Here is an 18,284-nt window from a genome sequence, read left to right on the forward strand (position 1 = left end):
CCAATCACTATGTTGTGCTGGGTAAGTACACCTGCGCTGCCACCATTTCGTGTCACATCGCTGTCCGCACAAATGCCGCTGTATCAACACTGTATCGTCATAAATGTCCCTCTCAGATATGCATCCGTTCACTGACGATCCTCATTCCTTAGGCTGCAGGTGCCAATTTTTCATGACGCCAGATCCCCATCCCACGTTATGAGTCAACAGTGGCTCAACACCGCGACGACCCCGAAGTCCATGAATACATCGACGTGACGCTTCTGGACGTGATTGATTTGTTATGTTTCAAGAATGCCAACAGAAGACATCCTATACATATTGTTATGACGGTGAGCTCTATACCTCGAGTCATTTTCAAACATATCCTAATTTGTTTGTAGCTTGTATGATGAGTAGGTGACTGCGTGGTTTTAAAAATTATATACTAAACACGGAACAGACGGGCTGCAGTCGTTGACGCAGTGGAGTAATGTGTTTGATTATCCTTCTGGTGGGAAGGTGAGTCTACTGGTGCACGTTGGCGAAAACGTACTCACCCGCCGTGATTGCTGCAACCGTGATCTAGATGCTTAGCCAGTCTGTCCAGATGTTCATTGGAGCCCGGTAAGCAACACATAGTGACTCGCAGAGTCATGCCTGACAGATTTCCGCAGTTTCTTCAGACAATCGCTTCTGTTGCTTATCCCCTCCTTGTCGCTGTAGTAATGCGGAGGTTCGGTTCTGAACCGCGGTTCGAACCGGACTTTTCATGAACCGGTCCACGGTCCAGTTCAGTGTTCAGCATTCCTTGAACGCGTCCCAAACGCGTCCGAACCTTTTTGAACGCTGAAATGTATTGATTTTATAGCTTCGTAACTTTGTCTCTATTATTAAATTGGCTCGGCTGCTTCCGTCCTTTGTCGCGCCTTGCACGTCACAACTCTACTCGAAAGACAACATCGTTTGCATATTGCTATTGTTGTGTTGTCATTGCACCATTGTCTCGCGTCGATCACATTTATTGCACACGTACGCAATCAACTATTTTCACGCATCGTTCGTCGTCACGCAGCTTACTAAAACTACACTTAATATTCGTACGACTTGCGAGTTTTTTTAATTTTGTTTGGGTGAGTTTCACCCCTGAAGTTAAAATGTTTGAGGAACCCTGGGGGCTTCCTCTAGTGACAGTGAGCCTGTGGGTTTTGTGGATTTAGGTATGTTGTTGCTACTTTTTCACAGGTTCCTGTCAAAGTTATGCATGAATCCTTACAACTGTAACACTACTTTGATGCAACAATGCTACAGACTGCAGTCCTAAGACATGTGTGATGTGTGCCCCCTCCAGTGATGTGATGCATCCCTCCCTTCAATTGATGCATCCCCCTGCTGCTAATTAATGCATCCCCTCCCTTCAATTAATGCATCCCCCTGCTGCTTAATGATGCATCTCCCACCCCTCATTGATGCATCCATGCATGCATCCCTCCCGCTCTTCATTGATGCATCCTCCCGCTCTTCGTTGATGCATCCCTCCCGCCCATTGTTCATGCATCCCTCCCGCTCTTTGTTAATGCATCCCTCCCACTCTTCGTTGATGCATCCCTCCCGCTCTTTGTATCCTCCCACCCCTTCAACAGATGCATTAGGGGAGCTCAAAGTTGAACGCCCAACACCCAAGCCCAACGCCCAACGCCCAACCTCGTGACTGAAATTAGGTATACCTAGAATAAATAGAAGTAAATATGGAGTAAAGCCACTGATGAGATAAGCTCCTTACCTAAACCTTGTCGCGCGAAGCGCCGAAACCTTCGCCAACTGTCTCCCCCTAATCCTCAGCATTTCTAAACCTTTTCACACCCTAAACCTTTTCATATTCTATTCCTAACCTTTCAATACTTAAAAAATGCTATTCCTAACCCTAATCATAACCCATGTCATAGATTTTATTGTGTGAGCATGTGGCAAAAGTCTAATGAGGGATAACTGAACAGGATTAGGAATGAAAAAGCAAGGTCTCCTAGGTATAAAAAGGTTTAGGTACGATGAAAAGGCTTAAAAGGTTTAGAAATGCTGAGGATTAGGGGGAGACAGTTGGCGAAGGTTTCGGCGCTTCGCGCGACAAGGTTTAGGTAAGGAGCTTATCTCATCAGTGGCTTTACTCCATATTTACTTCTATTTATTCTAGGTATACCTAATTTCAGTCACGAGGTTGGGCGTTGGGCGTTGGGCTTGGGTGTTGGGCGTTCAACTTTGAGCTCCCCTATTGTATATTCAATTGTGTAGCTATGATACTGTACACTACACATGCCAAATGGATATAAACTTGTTAATGATGTCCCAGACTGAGAGCATTTAGATCAGCGTGGAAGTGGTCTATGAATGCGCATGTGTCTTCCCAACTGGAACGACATGTGACTGACAGTGCACAATGCAAAGCTGCTTGGCGCCGAGCATATGCGATCTTGCCTTCTCTTTCTGCAGGACCCTCGGGCCAGCTCTGATTTGCGCGCTCGCACCAAGACGTGGCTTGCCAGTTGAAGAATTGTAAGATCCTCTGCATCTCCTCCTGTAACAACTCAACCTCCTCGTTCCACTGCATTGCACGTGCCCTGGCTTTGCACCACTTGATTTTCATGTCTGGAAGATCTGCGCTGAAGTGAGATATGGGGCGGGGTAATGAATCCGTAAGTGCACATACCTTCCATAGATCTGTCATTGTCCAACTCATCTCCATGTGTGCCCCGCATATTCCAAATCCAAGACAACTTACGCCTTCCCTCAGTCTGGCCCCACAGAAGATCTGACATTCCCCGGATATCTTCACGATTGAGCGGGCACAGAGAGCACTGCCAGCCTGTCTCCTTGATGAGGGGAGCAAGAACTACCAGTGCCTTGCGTGCATCCTGATATTGGCTCAATGCTGCCTCGATCCTTCCATAGATCCCTTTGAGTGTGTTACGTGCTCTGGTGTTAGCGCCTTGACCACGGAGGTTCCGGTCCTTGTACTTTAAGACAGCAGTTTGCGCACAGAGATTAGAGTGTAGGGAGCGGAGGGTATTGTGAGCCAGGCTCGTACCCACCGCAGCTGGAGAGGTTCAAGGGCGGTCTACGAATAATTTTAGTGTTGCCTTGATAGATCACATGACTAAGACTATTCAAACCCAGCATAACCTTATCCCTCAACCTCTCCAGCAGCAGCTGGCACAAAACATTTGTAAACAAATGTCAGCCACCTCGATAGTGTCAAACGGAGTCTGAAAATGTATTAAATTGTATAGGGTATATGTATATTATTGTGGTATATTGAAATCAGTGTTACTAGTAGTATGGCATCCAGGGCACCGATAGACGATGTCCTCGACAACCTTCAGCTCGTTGGAATCTCAGTGTCACACTTTCTGCTGGAGCTGCTTGCCAACAAGAAATATATCAATCATATTGCTGTCAAAGATATCCTACACAACAGACATCAAATTGTTGATGCTCTTTCGACGAGTGCAGAGGAATCTCCGAGAACTGAGCTTAAATGGGCTATGGATCTCGTCAAGGACATTTGTGTGCACAAAATGGTGGTGCTGTCGGCAAAGGAGAGTGGTTATCACTTCGATGTGGTACATACAGCACCAGAGCAATTAGAGGATTTCAGTATTGAGGAACTGGCTAAAGACATGGAAAAACTCGCACCTGTAACATGGGACTTCCTCAATACAATGTTGTCCGCAAGAATGCAGCGAAAAACTGGTGCCGTAAAAGAGCGCAATGAGCATCAGCTCGTGGCAGGCATGGATAGTGACGAAGAAGCTTATTGGGAGGAGCTTGGTGAAGGAGATCTCGAAGGAATCATTTCCGGACTCACCAATGATGCAGAATCCAGTCTCGAGAATCAGCGGAAAGCCAAAGCTTTGCTGGTGTGTACTAATCCTGTCAGCCTTTAAAATCACTGACATTTGGTTAATCTACAGAGAAAAGTCACAGTTTTGAGTATAATGATGAGAAGCACAAACCAGAGATCCAATACCTTGCAAAGCTTGGTGGGGATGTTCCTGCAGTCCACGCACACCCCACAAAAGGTGATTGAGATGCTCAAACGAATGGGAGTTTCTGTGTCTGTCAATGCAATCTTCACAGCTACACACTCATTATCGGCGCAAACTCACCGCACACTCCGCTCGCTCGGACAATCGCTCCTCGCTACCTATGCGTATGACAATTTTGACGTCGACCTGAAAACTCATGAGCACAAGATCGAAAACTCGACTGAATCACTGAAACATCTTACATCCGGCTTAATGTTCCCCCTGCAGCACTGCACTTCACAAGAAGATCTCAGATGTTCTGAGGAGCTATGGCTGAAGTCGTCTCTCAACCTTTGAGCGGAAGCGTTGCCGAAACGGGGGTGGAAGGACTTGCTCAGCCTTCAACCAGACACACCAAATCTATCAGGACTTACATGTCGCGACCACTTTAATTCCTGGAAGTTTCTTACCGACCTCATAACATATGGACCGCCATACTTCACGCAGTTTAAAGACTGGCTGCGTGAACCGGAGCTTGTTGAGGGCATCCCCGTCGTTAAAACACCTACTATGGCTGCATCAGCAATGGATGTTAGCAACTCTACTGTGGCCGGAAATATACAAAGTGTTATCAACTTACTCGAGCAAGGTGGGATCGCGGAACCTAATAGCTTCGATGATCCTGAGATCCCTGATATCTCAGAGTATGTCGTTATGTTTCATGGCAACCTGGGCACAGGTAAACGACTGCAAGTGGTACAGCAGCACCGTGCAATTGAAAACTCACCTTGGGATCGATTTCAACATGTTGTGTTTGTCCCAGGAATGTTCCATTTGAAGATGGCGGCTGCAGACTCCATATGGTGAACATTTATGCAAACAAGTGCAGCGCATCTTGATGAGACAAGTCTCATGCGAGACATGGGCGTGTTGCGTCCCAAGGAGACAGGCCATTATGGGTCGAAGCCAGGGTTTTGCCGGATGCATCAGTTGATTGGCTATGATGGCATATGCCATCGTCTTGATTGTTGGAGGATCGAAGCCAGAAAACGCATGAATTATGTGGATCTTGAGGTGTTTGCAGCATCAGAGCCGTCATACGAAGATCTACAAGCGATGGCAGACTCACTTGCACGGGATTATGTCGCTGATCACAAAATTCGACGTATGCGGAACAAATCAGCAGCGGAGCGTGACCAGCAACATGAAAATGGCCTCCTTCTAAACAAGTATGTACTTCTGTTTGAAGAGTTGTCATATGCGATGAACATCGGTGATATCGGTCGACTGGAGACTTGCCTTGTTACATGGATCCTGATGTTCAAAGCGACCAGCAAACACAAGTACGCCAATACAATGTTGGAGTTCTTGTGCAATGTGCACTTTGTGTATCCTGAAGGGCTAAAGTAAGTCAAGTGCGATCAAACAGAGACGTGGACTTACAATTGTTGCAGACACGCGGTTCGTTATCATATCCTTATCAAACCCACAGGAAAGAAGGGTAAATTGCGTGGGGTTGACTGGTGCATAGAGCTAAACAATCTCTTCACAAAGGTGCGTGAACGGACCTCATTGCTGTGAAGATGGTGAAGTGATGTGAGTGACAGGTGATCAACGGAGGCAAGGGGTCGAATCGCACAGTAGAACACATCATATTGGAATCACCACTGGTGCAAATTTACCGTAATTTGCACAGTAATTTTCAAAGCAATTTCTTGCATAATAACCTCACAACACAGCATGGTGAATCAAACATGGATAAAACATTTCAAGCGCTATGTACATACATGGTGGGGCATTCCGCAAACGAAGTGATACGTGGAAGAAAGAGTCACCATAGGGTCCCTGACCTCCTTGCAAAGGGACAGGAATTGATGAGCGCCGGTGATGGAGTAGATGTAGTGGACGGGGTGGAAGAGGGAGCTATGGATGTGGACATGGACGACGGTCGAGATGAACATGCGCTGATCGAGGACGTTACAGTAGAATTATGAGTGTTGCGCTGTATTAATTGGTAATGTCTATGAAGAACATGTTGAGATCAGTCATCGACAATAGTACGTCTGTGTGAAAATATGTACATTCTCCTTCTCAGTAGAAGATGTTCGAGTCGTGTTGCGTACGGGATGCAAAGGACAAATGCGATTGTGCCCTGGTGAAAAGATAAGTCGAAAACGTAAGTCCAGAAGATTTACTGCAGAACGTATAACAATATGTACTATTATGGCCCTCCTGTTGGCAAGCACTACATCTATTCGTCTTCTTTACATCCGAAACAGTTGATGGAAGGGCGACGTTCCCAGCCCTTGGTGGGTTAGAAGTTGTTGAAAGAGGGTCGCGCTGCAAGGGAGCGTTGGTCAAGGCTGCCCGTACGATCACTTTGACAGGAATGATGTGATGTATGATGGCAAGAACTTCACTGCCAAATTTGTCAGCAGATGACCAATGAGTTTCCTTGCGAAGGTCTTCAATGGTCCTGATCTTCTCATGATGTGCGCAGTTGACAAGGCAATCCAGAACTGAATCTGCCATGATGATAGCCGGATCGATATCGATAAGGTGAGAATGCCCATATTTCTCTGCCATCTTCTCTTCTCTCCAATCCTCTAGTGCCTCGCACAGCTCATACTCCTTGGGGCCCATAGCGTAGTTAGGGAGACGAGAGCGGTTGGGAAGTTTTGGTGGTTGTGGAATGTGAGTGTCGAATAACAGGAAGGCGGACGGGTGATGGATGTCACAGCACACGTCAGGAGTCATGGGAGCGCAACAAGAACACCCGTAATTTGTTTGGTCACATGCAAGGTGATCTATTCAATTGAAGTGAGTCAATTACACAGGGGTTCGGATTATGAAAACATTCTCACCCACTAGAGCAGACACATTATCAAAATGTAAGTCAAACACCTTATGGCGACATCCAATCCCCCACAAGTGTGCATTAATGAGCCAATCCATTGCAGGATCCAACTCCCTTTCCTTCTTCTGCTTCGAGGCAACTTCCGTGTTTGGTTTCATCAACTCTTTGAGCTGCGCATCGCTTACACTCGCATTTCCCAAGGTATCATTCAGCACACTATCACCCGCACCCGTCACAATATTGCCGTCTGGCTCAGTACTTTGAGCACCAGTAGGGGGTGGGACAGGGACAGTTGATCCCTCATCAATGACTCATTGCTTTGCAGCTCGCTGGTTCGGTGGTGTGTCTGCTGCTTTCCTTTTTTTGTTCTGCTGACGCTTCGGCTTCTCTTCACGTACATCATCAAAGTGTTCTTTCTCGGCAAACAATGACACTGTCCCTTGCAGTGCACGATTTCTGATGGCACGTCCGAAATGTTGCCACACTGTCGACAAGCTGCACGTCGCTCGCCACTGCATCAGGAAAATGTGTTTTTGCCATAACAGGTATTTGTTCCTACAAGTAGCTACTGAGACCTGCTAAGAGCTACTGAGACCTGCCAAGAGCTGCTAAATGCTATTACCAGATGTCATGAAATTTTTTCACTTGAAGTGAATATACTATACTACTATCAATTACTAATGAAAGTTGTAGTCCTTGTGAAGGGGAGTCTATCCATAGTCTCATGATGTCCATAGAGTAAGATCCTAGTGAGTTATTAGCAAAATACTAGAAAGTGATGTGTTCAAGAAAGTTCAGGCACACCAAATATTAGTTGGTTGAAAAATTTCCCACGATCTGCCCTAGTCATTCCTTATCATTCGAAATCCTAGTCACTATTAAGCAATCATAGTTTCATAAGCAAAATATGGTCACATGACTTGTGTGCCTGAACTTTCTTGAACACATCACTTTCTAGTATTTTGCTAATAACTCACTAGGATCTTACCCTATGGACGTCATGAGACTATGGATGGACTTCCCTTAACAATGTCTATAACTTTCATTTTGGTTGAAAACTTTCCCACGGTTTACCCTAGTCGTTCCTTATTCTTGGCTTAATCAAAAGGACTTGGATGAATTTTTGCAATTGTGATGATATAAGCACAAACACAAACAAACATGAATAATGTCTGACGTCTCTTCTCTTTCTTACCTTTTGGTTTCATTTTGTTCTCTTCACTGATAACTGTAGGCACTGTGGGAAACAGTGAGCGGGAGGGCGGGAGGCGCTAAAGTAACTGGGTTACTTTCCCGCCCATCAACAGTGAGCAAGCATAGGTCTTTTTTGTGAGTTTTTCTAATGTTTTTTTCTTTCTTTCTTGCTCTCATTCACGCTCTTCCCTTGGCAATTTCTGATCTTTTTTGTCATTTGGTGAGTCCACTCTTCTTTCCTTTGTTTTTCTCTGATACTCAGGCTCTGCTCCTGCTCCTGCCCCTCCTCTTTTTCACTCTCCTCTCTCTCTCCAGCTCTCTGCACCTGCACCTGTTTTCACTCTTCTTTCTGCTCTTGCTCCTGCTCTCACTCCTACACCTGCTCCTGTTGTGGCTTTTGGTATGTTTTTTTATCTCTCTCCGGTTCTCTCTCTCTAACCCTCTTTTGCTAGCTATCTCCCTTCCTTCTTCTTCTACTAGTATTCCTCAAAATTCAAGATTTTGACTTTTTGGTAAGATCTCTTAGATATTGTAGTTAGTATTATACGCCCATGTATTAGTTAGTATGAATATACTTGAATTTTCACTTTCTGTTTTGTGTCATAATGCCAACAAATAGCTACTAAGAGCTATAATGCCAAGGTCATTGAAATTTTTTTGACTTGTCCATTATAGCTACTGGGAGCAATTATAGCCATTATAAAAAATATGCCGCTATTATGAGGGCTATAGAAGGGACTTGCCAATAATTGGCATTTATGCTATAACAGCTATTATAGCTCCTAGATACTACTAGGAGCTATTAGGAGCTATAATTGCAAGTACACATTTTCCTGATGTGGATGACCAGGATAATATCTGGTATGTCCATTCCCTTTCAGAGTGGTCAATGTTGATTGAGAGTCCACACGACCATAACGACTCACCATTCAAAAGGACTCTGTCGTACAGAGTCCCCATGTATCTCCAGTAACGAGGTTGTCGACCTCAGCTTCCTTGAATTTTGATGTCATGTCTGAATTAAACCATTTGATTTTCTCTCGCAGTTCAGGTGGAAGGCAACTCTGCAAGTACTTTGCAGCTCCCATTGCGTCCTGGATGCTATTGAAGAAGATGAAGAACTTTTGGGGTACTTGATCCCCTGGTGTCCAGCCTGTAGGTACGAGGAATCCCAGGTCCACGTATGACGAGAGAGAATATCTAATTTTGCGGACACAGATTTTGATATTTGGTCGATCCGTGGACATATGGACCATCAAGAGATTCTCCGAATGCATATGAAGCAACCTCTGCACATCTTGTAGGGTATCTGGCGTGAGCGTTGCCGATGCAATCATAAATGGAACATAGCAAGGTAAGATGTACCGCAAGCGCTCCAACTCTTTATATTCATTGCAAACCTCTCCCCAGGATGTGATACAGTGAGCTTTGTCAAACACAAAGCCCATTATCTGCGATGCAAACATTGGCTCGGGTGGCGCTCCCATGTATTCCAGTGCATGGGGAAGGGTTGCAAACAGCGCATTTGGCGCTACCTCGACAAGGGCGATGCAAAGTTGACGAGCAACATGGCCAAGCACGCCAAGAGCTGCTGGGGGCCAGAGGCATATGATGCTGCACAAGAGACTAAATCAGCAGCAGCAGCATGTGAAGGCGTCATCAAAAACTTACTGAAATCCGGTGTGGGAGAAATCGTAGAAGTCCGCTATAGTGATAGCGTACCGATCCTGCTGGGTGCGAGAATAGTAGTCGACCCAAGGGGATAGCTCTGAGAGCAGTTCCTCAAGTATGAGCGAGGGGAACAGTGAAGAAGGAAGTGATGCGCTGAAGACAGAACGGCTGTGTACGTGAGGAGGTGCGGAGATGCGAGAATGCGCGGAGATGCGAGGTATGTGGAGATGCGAGGTGTGCAGATGCGGAGATACAAGGTATGCAGATGCGGAGATGCGAGGTATGCAGATGCGGAGAAACAAGTGAATGTCTAGAGGGTACCAGGTATGCGAACGGGTAGGGTACCAGGTATGCGAAACGGGTAGGGTACCAGGTATCAGAACAGGTAATCAGGTAGAGCAAACTAGGTACCAGGTATATGCGAAGACGTGCAGAAACCGCTTTGCAAAGGAACTCAACTAGGACTAGCAATAGTCAACTGTCAATGGCGATGCGAGCGTTCGCGCGGGATGAGAAGGCAAACAAGTGATTGCTCAAGCAAGGAATGACAAGGTAAGACTAAGCTAGTGACTCCGCAACACACAACCAGAGAGAGGGAATGTAGGAAAGTGAAGTCCGTACGAGTCTGCGACGTAGTATATAACAGAGTCCGTAAGAAACCGGAACCATATAAGCGGGCGCATATGCAAGCGAAGTCGGAAGGAGATACATGTAAGTAATGGTACACGGCCTCGTGTATGGGAACTGATATGCAACTGGCCCTGCGAACGGTTAGGAATGACTAACTAAGAATGAGAACGCACCAGTGAGGACGGACGGATGCAGACAGGACATGGACGGATAGTGCGTTGCGATGCGATGAGTGCGAGGATTCCGCAACCTTGTGTGATGGTCCGCAACGGCCTGTGGAAGGTATGCGTGACTTCGTCCAGTGAGGGGAAATGGTGCCGTACGGGGCTGCAGCCAGATCGTCTCCTACACCGGCACTATCACGTCCTCTTTCGAAAGAACATCTAAGGGTAAAGTGACCTATTCACATAGGCAACACACAAAGACTGAAACCAAGTAAGTACTCACTAGTATGTACATGAACACGCTACTGACACATTGCCAAAGGGCAGAGATCGTGCGTTGGGTCTCGGAAAGCCTACAACCATTTGAGACTGTCAGCAACCGAGGATTTCAGTCGTTGATGAAGATGGGGCGTCCTGAATACTACCTACCTTCACCTTCCACGGTGTCACGCGATGTGAAACTTGTATTCGCGAATGTTCGACAACGGATCACACGAATGCTGCAGGTGATGCACACCATTGTCGAACATCACAAAAAAAAACTAAAAATCTGAAAGGAATATGATGGTGAACTCAACTTCACGACAGATGCATGGACCTCACCTAATCATAAGGCCTTTGTGGCGGTCTCTGTGCACCTTGAACACCAGGGCAAACCTCTGGCCATGGTTCTTGATGTTGTTGAAGTTGCACAGGTGGGTGTGCTCGATTAGCTTCACATCACCCTGAGACTGACGGCAAGTCAGTCACATTCTGGTGCCAATCTTGCAGAGGCCTTTGCTAAAATTTTAGCCGACTTTGGAATAACTGACAAGGTCAGTACCACTCACCATGATGCGTACTGTACAAAGGGGGGTTGGTGTTGGCATTGGCAAAGGGGGGTTGGTGCCAGCGCTTCACAGTGTTGGTGTTGAGTAGATGATGGCGCTTCACAGTACAGCTGCTTAGCCAGCGCTTAGCGCTTCACAATGACGGTGCTTATACAAAGGGGGGTTGGTGTTGGCATTGGCGAAGGAGGGTTGGTGCCAGCGCTTTACAGTGCTGGCATTGAGTAGATGACAGCGCTTCACAGTAGAGCTGCTTACCATCCTGCAGATACTGAGCATCACGGCCGACAATGCAAGCTCTAATGACACACTCACGACTGAGCTTGCCGACCTCATAGCTCACTTCGGAGGGCCCACATCACGAACACAATGCTTTTTGCATGTAATCAACCTCATGGCGAAATCGTTAATAAAGCAGTTTGACTTACCGAAGGCCAAAGATGTTCCCACTGATGCAGAGTCACTTGCACTTGACTCGGATATGGCGAGAGATATGAGGAGCAAGGATGAAGCCACAATTGCAGAGAACGGGGATGGTGACCCGGATGCAGAGGATGTTGACAATGAGGATGGGTTGGTCGACAAAATAGACCTGCTGACAGCACATGAACGCACTGCATTGGAAGCAAACATTTGGCCCATTAGATTGACACTAGTAAAGGCCAGTTTGAGTTTATACATGATTAAAGACATGAAAAATTAATCCACTCACCAGCTGCGCAAACTCGCCTTCAAGATTGTCCACTCTACTACACTCCTTCTCCCTGCATGGAAAGATGCTACTGAGGAACTAGGACTTGGATCCAGGATCATGCCGTGTGATGTGTCAACCCGTTGGAACTCCACATTCGATATGTTGGAGTTTGCGATTGATCACCGCAAAGCGATTGATGCGATGACTGATAAGCGTAAGTTGGGACTTGGAGTGTATGAATTAGATGATCACGCGTGGACACTTGTGACACAGCTGCGAGATGTTCTGAAGGTAAGTGACACGTCACACATTACACAAGCTGTGACTGACCTTCTACAGATCCTCAAGCATGCCACCCAATACTTCTTGCGATCAACTCCCAATCTTGTGATGGTCATCCCAGCGATGGACCATATTGACACAACCTTCACCAACGGTATCCTTAACGCTCACGTCCTTGACCCTGCCATTCGTGCGGCATTGAAACTGGCAAAAAGAACCCTCAACAGATACTATTTGCTCACTGATACCTCCGAAACATACCTTGTGGCTATGGGTATGCTCTTGTCAAGTCTTCCTTCTTATGATGATGCTAACTTCATATTTTTTTTTCACCGGCAGTGCTTCATCCCCAGCACTAACTGCAATACTTCCAGAATGCAGGCTGGGAGAATGAGTGGGTTACCACGGCTGAACATCTCATGTGTGAGGTGTATGACCGGTCATATGCTGTGCAAACAGTTGCTCAGGGTGTCAATGCTGGTGACAAGGTAAGTTTCATGTCTCTGTGTCCCTCATTATTTAACTAATCAATTGCTGTTAAATGTTGCCATAGATTGATGCTCACAATGTCATTGACAAGACATTGAAAATCTTCGACTCACTCCCAACACTGGCTGCACCTCAAGTCATATCACACAAGCTTGACAAATATTTAAGCACTGATGTTGAAAAAGTCGGTGATGTACTGGCTTGGTGGCACAAACATCGCGCTATGTACCCACGCCTCTCTCGCATGGCCCTAGATTACCTGTCAATTCCAGGTGAGTTTGTTTTTATTCTGACGTGAATCTTCGATGTTTGTAATGTGGCTTTCCAGCAACGTCTGTTGACGTCGAGCACATTTTTTCTTGCGGACGGCTCATTCTTTCTCACGTGTGTTCAAGACTTTCGGCACAAACGACACAAGCTCTTCTTTGCCTTGAAAGTTGGAGTCTCCTTGGTCTGGTGAAAGACAAGGATGTTACTGCTGTGACATGCAAGCCTGACCTCGAAGGAGAAGAGCGGGAGTTGGATGAGGGCTGGGATGATATCATTGTGTAGTTCTCGCATGTCTAGTAGCTAGATTTGAATGTATACCGCGGGTTTACCCCTCATGGGTACCATACCCGCTGTACCCGCTCCGATCCACACGAAGACCCGTACCCCCTGGTACCCTTGGGTACACGGGTATGGGTACATTGCGGGTATGGGTGCGGGTCGAGGTCTGGATACCCGCGGTGTAGGGAACTAGTTCCCTGTGGCCTTGTATTGACAGTTTCTACCTAGCCTTACTTACCCCTTTCCTTTGTTTATGTTGGCATTTGACTGCTTACCTAATCATCAAATCTTCGCCCTACACTTCCACTCATCAGCAGTATTCAGTTCATATTCTGGTAGCTCCCCTTCTAGGGTTAAGTAGTAGCTTCCCCAGTTTGTAGCTTCTCTGGTTGTGGCTTCTTAGCTCACTAGTTTGCTCCTGATACCAAGTTCTAGCCTCATTGTCTGGAGTGACACCCTCCCTCACACACACACACACACACTCTCTCTCTCTCTCTCTCTCTCCCTGCTTGAGCACTCCCTAGTCAAGAAAGCCTGGGTCTTACATTGTCTCTCAAGGCATAGCAGCTAGGCAGCAAGACCCAACACCTACTGCTACTCAGCAGATTTGTTGTCCCCACAGCGGGTTTACCTGTGCCAATGCCTAGGTATCTGTGGCATGAATGCCCAGACCCGCCTTCTCAGCTGCAAGACGTAGTCTGAAGCATTTTATTAGTAAATATTCATTCAGCTGAATATCAATATCACTTACTGTTGTTCTTCAAGTTCGAGTCCACTGCTAATCGTACTAGGTGAACAATCTTCATGCAGCACACGGGAGCCATCAAGTTCTGTTTCCAATGCCTCCTCTCCTGTGAGTTCAAGATGCACGGAGGCAAGGGTGATACCTGTGTGATGTGACATTAGATACTACACACAAATAACACCGTACTCACATTCCACACTTCGTTCATATGGGTTCAGCTGGGAGGGATCACACTCCCATGCCTCGACCTCCTCTTTCCACCTGCTCAACGCTTCCGAGTATTCTTCCTTCAGCCCTTCCTCAAGGTCGTCCAGAGCCGCTTCATATTCCGATAATTTGGGTAAGGCATCTTTCATCTTGCGCAACATTGTGTGACCTATTCATGCATTAGTGATGCATCAGTATGTAGCGCCTCTCGCTGTAAAAATAACTCACATAGATTAGTAATCTTCCTCCAATTCCAATCCCCAAAAAAATCGTCCAGCATGTCCCATCTTGCGCCTGGGCCCATCTCTTTGGTGCTCGACGCTACAGGGTTGATATTCGCCCACCCCTGCTCAGGGGCTTCTCTGTCTGTCTGTCCAACACCAGGCGTAAAATTGAATGAAAATCTCGTTTGACACTGTTGAATATGAGCTGGCAGATGGAATTTGGGGACAAAGAATGTGATCTTGTTGTTGTTGTGGTTCAGCTGCATGGAAGGGGGAAACGACATCATGCGGTGCCATAGATTCTTATTTCACTGGCAAGCAATGTTGTACGACATGTTGAGAATATCGACAGTCATATGGTGAAGGGCCGAGAAAAACAAATAATCCATATTTATGTACCTAGATGTAGTTAATTCGATGCGCCTAAGTCTGAAGCGTAACAAACTTACCTTTCTCCTTTCTGGAGGTCCCCAGCTGCTGTCGGTAACTTCATGTTGTGGCAGGCGCAGTCAATGGTTCCGAGCCCTGTAGCTGCCAGGCCACAATTTGATTTAGTATCCGCCATGTTTACAGCATTGTGGCTCAAGCAGGTGGACTTCTGTTTAATAGGGTATCACTATAGAAAATAACGACTACGAAAAAAACTCACCTCTTGGCTAACATCAGATTTATTGTTCAGGAAGGCCTTGTACACACTTTCCTCAACAAAGTATCCCCAGCCATTACTAAGGCTAGGGTCCATGCTATCTTTTGACACAACTCTCCATTTCAGCCAGAAGTTCGCGTTGATGGCCACAAATAGGCCATACAACCAGCTTTGTCGGGAGGGGCCTCTCTCCAGTTGGACGGTAGGTTCTTCCCAGGCTGTACATATAACAGTGCATGCACCCTCCGCCATCGCATTAATGCCGTTGGGATCATGCACTCTCCCAGATCGCTTGAGCATTTTGAGGTGACACCATTCACATACCATTCTCAAGAATGAGTCATATCAATCCTAAAGGGAAATAAGTCAATGTCCCCACAAAGTGTTAGGATAGGAATAGGACCCACTTTGATAGGATTGATCCCTGTGTTATCAGACCTCCGCATTAGGGTGTAATAAAACTCATAGCCCGATACTTTTGATTCCAAAGACAAGAGGTGAAATTCTTCTAACAGACGAAACGTAGCAGCTGTTTTGGGGTCCGCAGTAGTTGCAGGGAGCAGTGACATGCGCAGCAGTTGTTGTACATGGGTTGTTGCCAGAGTGCAGTCACAAAAATTCAACAATACTTTGTGCATGCCATGAGAATCTATAATGACGAAGTCATCATTGAACGCACAACGCGGTTTGGGACAGGTATGGCCTAGTGCGTGACCGAGCTGAATCCAGAGACCAAGGCTCTTCAGGCTTGCAAATTTGAAATATTCACTGTTCCATTTCTGTAGTATGTCTAGTTAGTTTTTACCCTACATTATTGACCAATTGGCGCCTACCTGCAACCGGTGACAAGACTAAGCTAGTGACTCCACAACACACAACCAGAGAGAGGGAATGTAGGAAAGTGCTGGATACAAGTCCGCGAAGTAGTATATAACAGAGTCCATAAGAAACTGGAACTGTATAAGTGAATGCATATGTACGCGAAGTCAGAGGGGGGTAATATGTAAGTAGCACTATGCGACCTCGTGCATGGGAAACAGTATGCAAATAGTCCTGCGAATGATCAGGGATGATTAATGAAGAAGGAAACGCACCAGTGGGGGCAGACATGCTCGGATAGGATATGGACGGGGATGCGTGGCGATGCGAGATGATGTGAGGAATGTGCGGGTTCCGCAACCACGTGCAATGGTCCGCAACGATCCGTGGGAGATAGATGCAACATTGTCGAACTAGGGGAAGTGGTGCCATACAGGGCTGCAGCCAGATCGTCTCCTACAATGGACTTCATAAAATTAAGAAGTATGGTCAGATGTGTGATGCATCATTGGAACTTCAACAATAGATACGGGTATATAGCATTATATTACTAGTGCTAGACTACAGTATAAAGAAGTTTGACGACAAATACAAGCGGGCAGAACAGGTACCTCTGTACTATGTCACTGGCGTCAAGAGGGTTGCAGAAACACACTGTGCATATCAGGAGGAATGCGCATTTAGGTATCAGTATGCAGGAGGCCAGCGCTAGTTACCATAAATAGACAACACCACATCAAAGAAGATACAGTGCATGCAAAGGGAATGGCACAGGTGGTGGCGGGAGGAAGGAAACAATGTGTCATGGTGCATCAGGAGGCGGGAGGCGGGAGGCGGGAGGCTAGCACTGGTTACTATAAATGGACAACAATGCCACATCAAAGAAAATACAGCGCATGCAAAGGGGATGGCGCATGTGGTGGCGGGAGGAAGGAAACAATGCATGATGGTGCATCACACTGCCATACTATTTTAAAGGCCTGATGCATTATGTATAGCCTATTAATGCATTATGCATCATAATGCAATATATTTACCTGCCTATAGATTGTAAGAGTATTGCATCAATTGATGCCTTACAACTGTTACCAATTCTTGCATCAATATGACAGGGTCGCCTGACTTTTTACAAACAAGGACTCCCTTCAGTTGGTGGAAACTACCTGTGAGGGTAGAAACACCAAGCGGAGATCAGACAATGGTAATGTGTCAAGCATATGGGATTGAACAGGAATAAGGGGTGATGAGCAATACATGTGTTAGCGTCTTGGTATAAGTAGTGTCCAATGCAAACAGGGGTAAATACTACATGGTGTCCAATCAGCTGTGATGTGATCACCTATGATGGAATGATGTGATCAACTGTGATGTAAGCCACACTTACAGTCAGCTATCATCGTGTCTACAGCAGTAACTCAGGGAATACAACATTTGCACAATCTTGCTCTTTGTTTGCCTGTGTAAATGAGCACAGTGTGTCTCTTCGTGTCCTTACTCTTGATAGCACGGTGTATAGTTGACTGTGAGTGAAGGAGTCAGTGTGGAGATTGAGAATGGTTCACAATAGCATTAAACCTTGGCATCCATTGAACATAGTTGCATACAAAAGTCGCAGAGGAAATTGTTTTCTGTTTATCTGTCATATCCCATACATGAGGCTTCTCATCCGGTCCGATCCACCTGATCCATCGGGCCCGGTCTAGAATTCATTTCCCCCGAGTCTCCATTTGTATACACTTCTTTCTGCCCCTATGTGCCCGGATCCTTCTGACAGTTAATATCTGCTTCCATTCTGATCTGTCTGTTAGTCTATTCATTTCCCTTTCATTTAACTTGTTCCCTTTGTTCTATTTCATATCCAGCTCCACTCTTGATCGTCCGCAGTTATGTTTTATTCACTAGTATGTTTTCTACATAGCTTTATGTTCTGAGGACTGCACTTTGGCCGGATATCCGTCAGATCCCTTATAGTATATAAACCCCTGTAACCCGTAGTATATCCTCAGTTCGAATATCATCTTAGACTCTGTTCCTTCTTTGTGTCCCCTCGGCCTTTAGGATTATCATCCTAGTCTGATCCTCCGAGCCTCGGGATTATACCCCTAAGGCTAAATCCCTCCGCCTCTACCTTCAGGTAGTCCGTACCCTATTAGTTTCTACCCGGACATTAGTCTCGGTAGTCCTCCCTCTTTCGTCCGGCCTTATCCATACCCCTCGGCCGACGAAATCTACCCCCTGTAAATTAGGGGCACATACTCGGGTAAAGAGCACAGCACACGAGCTGA

The 18,284-nt window shown here is 46.3% G+C and overlaps 7 protein-coding genes across 7 annotated transcripts; 2 read left to right on the top strand and 5 right to left on the bottom strand.

The window, feature by feature from the left end:
* Window positions 1-2,311: 2,311 nt before the first annotated feature.
* Window positions 2,312-3,153, bottom strand: DEU56DRAFT_912179 (uncharacterized protein; the record flags this gene model as incomplete). Its single annotated transcript, XM_041357376.1, has 3 exons — window positions 2,312-2,631; window positions 2,684-3,070; window positions 3,147-3,153. 3 exons carry the CDS (start codon window positions 3,151-3,153, stop codon window positions 2,312-2,314), a joined length of 714 nt encoding a protein of 237 aa, XP_041209157.1.
* Window positions 3,154-3,263: 110 nt separating this feature from the next.
* On the top strand, window positions 3,264-5,995 carry DEU56DRAFT_944418 (uncharacterized protein; the record flags this gene model as incomplete). The annotated part of the gene is made up of 6 exons (XM_041358983.1): window positions 3,264-3,893; window positions 3,948-4,317; window positions 4,366-4,864; window positions 4,910-5,407; window positions 5,456-5,555; window positions 5,864-5,995. The coding sequence occupies exons 1-6, from the start codon at window positions 3,312-3,314 to the stop codon at window positions 5,993-5,995; spliced, it is 2,181 nt and encodes a 726-aa protein (XP_041209158.1). The 5' UTR covers window positions 3,264-3,311.
* Window positions 5,996-6,092: 97 nt separating this feature from the next.
* DEU56DRAFT_735728 (uncharacterized protein) lies at window positions 6,093-7,016 on the bottom strand (the record flags this gene model as incomplete). Its single annotated transcript, XM_041348470.1, has 2 exons — window positions 6,093-6,808; window positions 6,866-7,016. 2 exons carry the CDS (start codon window positions 7,014-7,016, stop codon window positions 6,093-6,095), a joined length of 867 nt encoding a protein of 288 aa, XP_041209159.1.
* Window positions 7,017-7,205: 189 nt separating this feature from the next.
* Window positions 7,206-7,382, bottom strand: DEU56DRAFT_690434 (uncharacterized protein; the record flags this gene model as incomplete). Its single annotated transcript, XM_041347117.1, has 1 exon — window positions 7,206-7,382. A coding segment is annotated over one exon (177 nt), but the record flags the coding sequence as incomplete, so codon positions are not given.
* Window positions 7,383-8,981: 1,599 nt separating this feature from the next.
* DEU56DRAFT_735811 (uncharacterized protein) lies at window positions 8,982-9,539 on the bottom strand (the record flags this gene model as incomplete). Its single annotated transcript, XM_041348473.1, has 1 exon — window positions 8,982-9,539. One exon carries the CDS (start codon window positions 9,537-9,539, stop codon window positions 8,982-8,984), a length of 558 nt encoding a protein of 185 aa, XP_041209161.1.
* A 12-nt stretch (window positions 9,540-9,551) lies between these two features.
* DEU56DRAFT_972441 (uncharacterized protein) lies at window positions 9,552-11,230 on the top strand (the record flags this gene model as incomplete). Its single annotated transcript, XM_041359490.1, has 4 exons — window positions 9,552-9,732; window positions 10,707-10,788; window positions 10,894-11,023; window positions 11,075-11,230. The coding sequence occupies 4 exons, from the start codon at window positions 9,552-9,554 to the stop codon at window positions 11,228-11,230; spliced, it is 549 nt and encodes a 182-aa protein (XP_041209162.1).
* Window positions 11,231-14,001: 2,771 nt separating this feature from the next.
* Window positions 14,002-16,290, bottom strand: DEU56DRAFT_755645 (uncharacterized protein; the record flags this gene model as incomplete). Its single annotated transcript, XM_041349933.1, has 10 exons — window positions 14,002-14,056; window positions 14,110-14,245; window positions 14,294-14,479; window positions 14,539-14,714; window positions 14,984-15,132; window positions 15,184-15,471; window positions 15,588-15,829; window positions 15,860-15,948; window positions 15,986-16,013; window positions 16,275-16,290. The coding sequence occupies 10 exons, from the start codon at window positions 16,288-16,290 to the stop codon at window positions 14,002-14,004; spliced, it is 1,365 nt and encodes a 454-aa protein (XP_041209163.1).
* Window positions 16,291-18,284: the final 1,994 nt, after the last annotated feature.

Source organism: Suillus clintonianus (assembly GCF_016758775.1).
Source record: "Suillus clintonianus strain FC179 chromosome Unknown DEU56scaffold_30, whole genome shotgun sequence".
Classification (NCBI taxonomy): domain Eukaryota; kingdom Fungi; phylum Basidiomycota; class Agaricomycetes; order Boletales; family Suillaceae; genus Suillus; species Suillus clintonianus.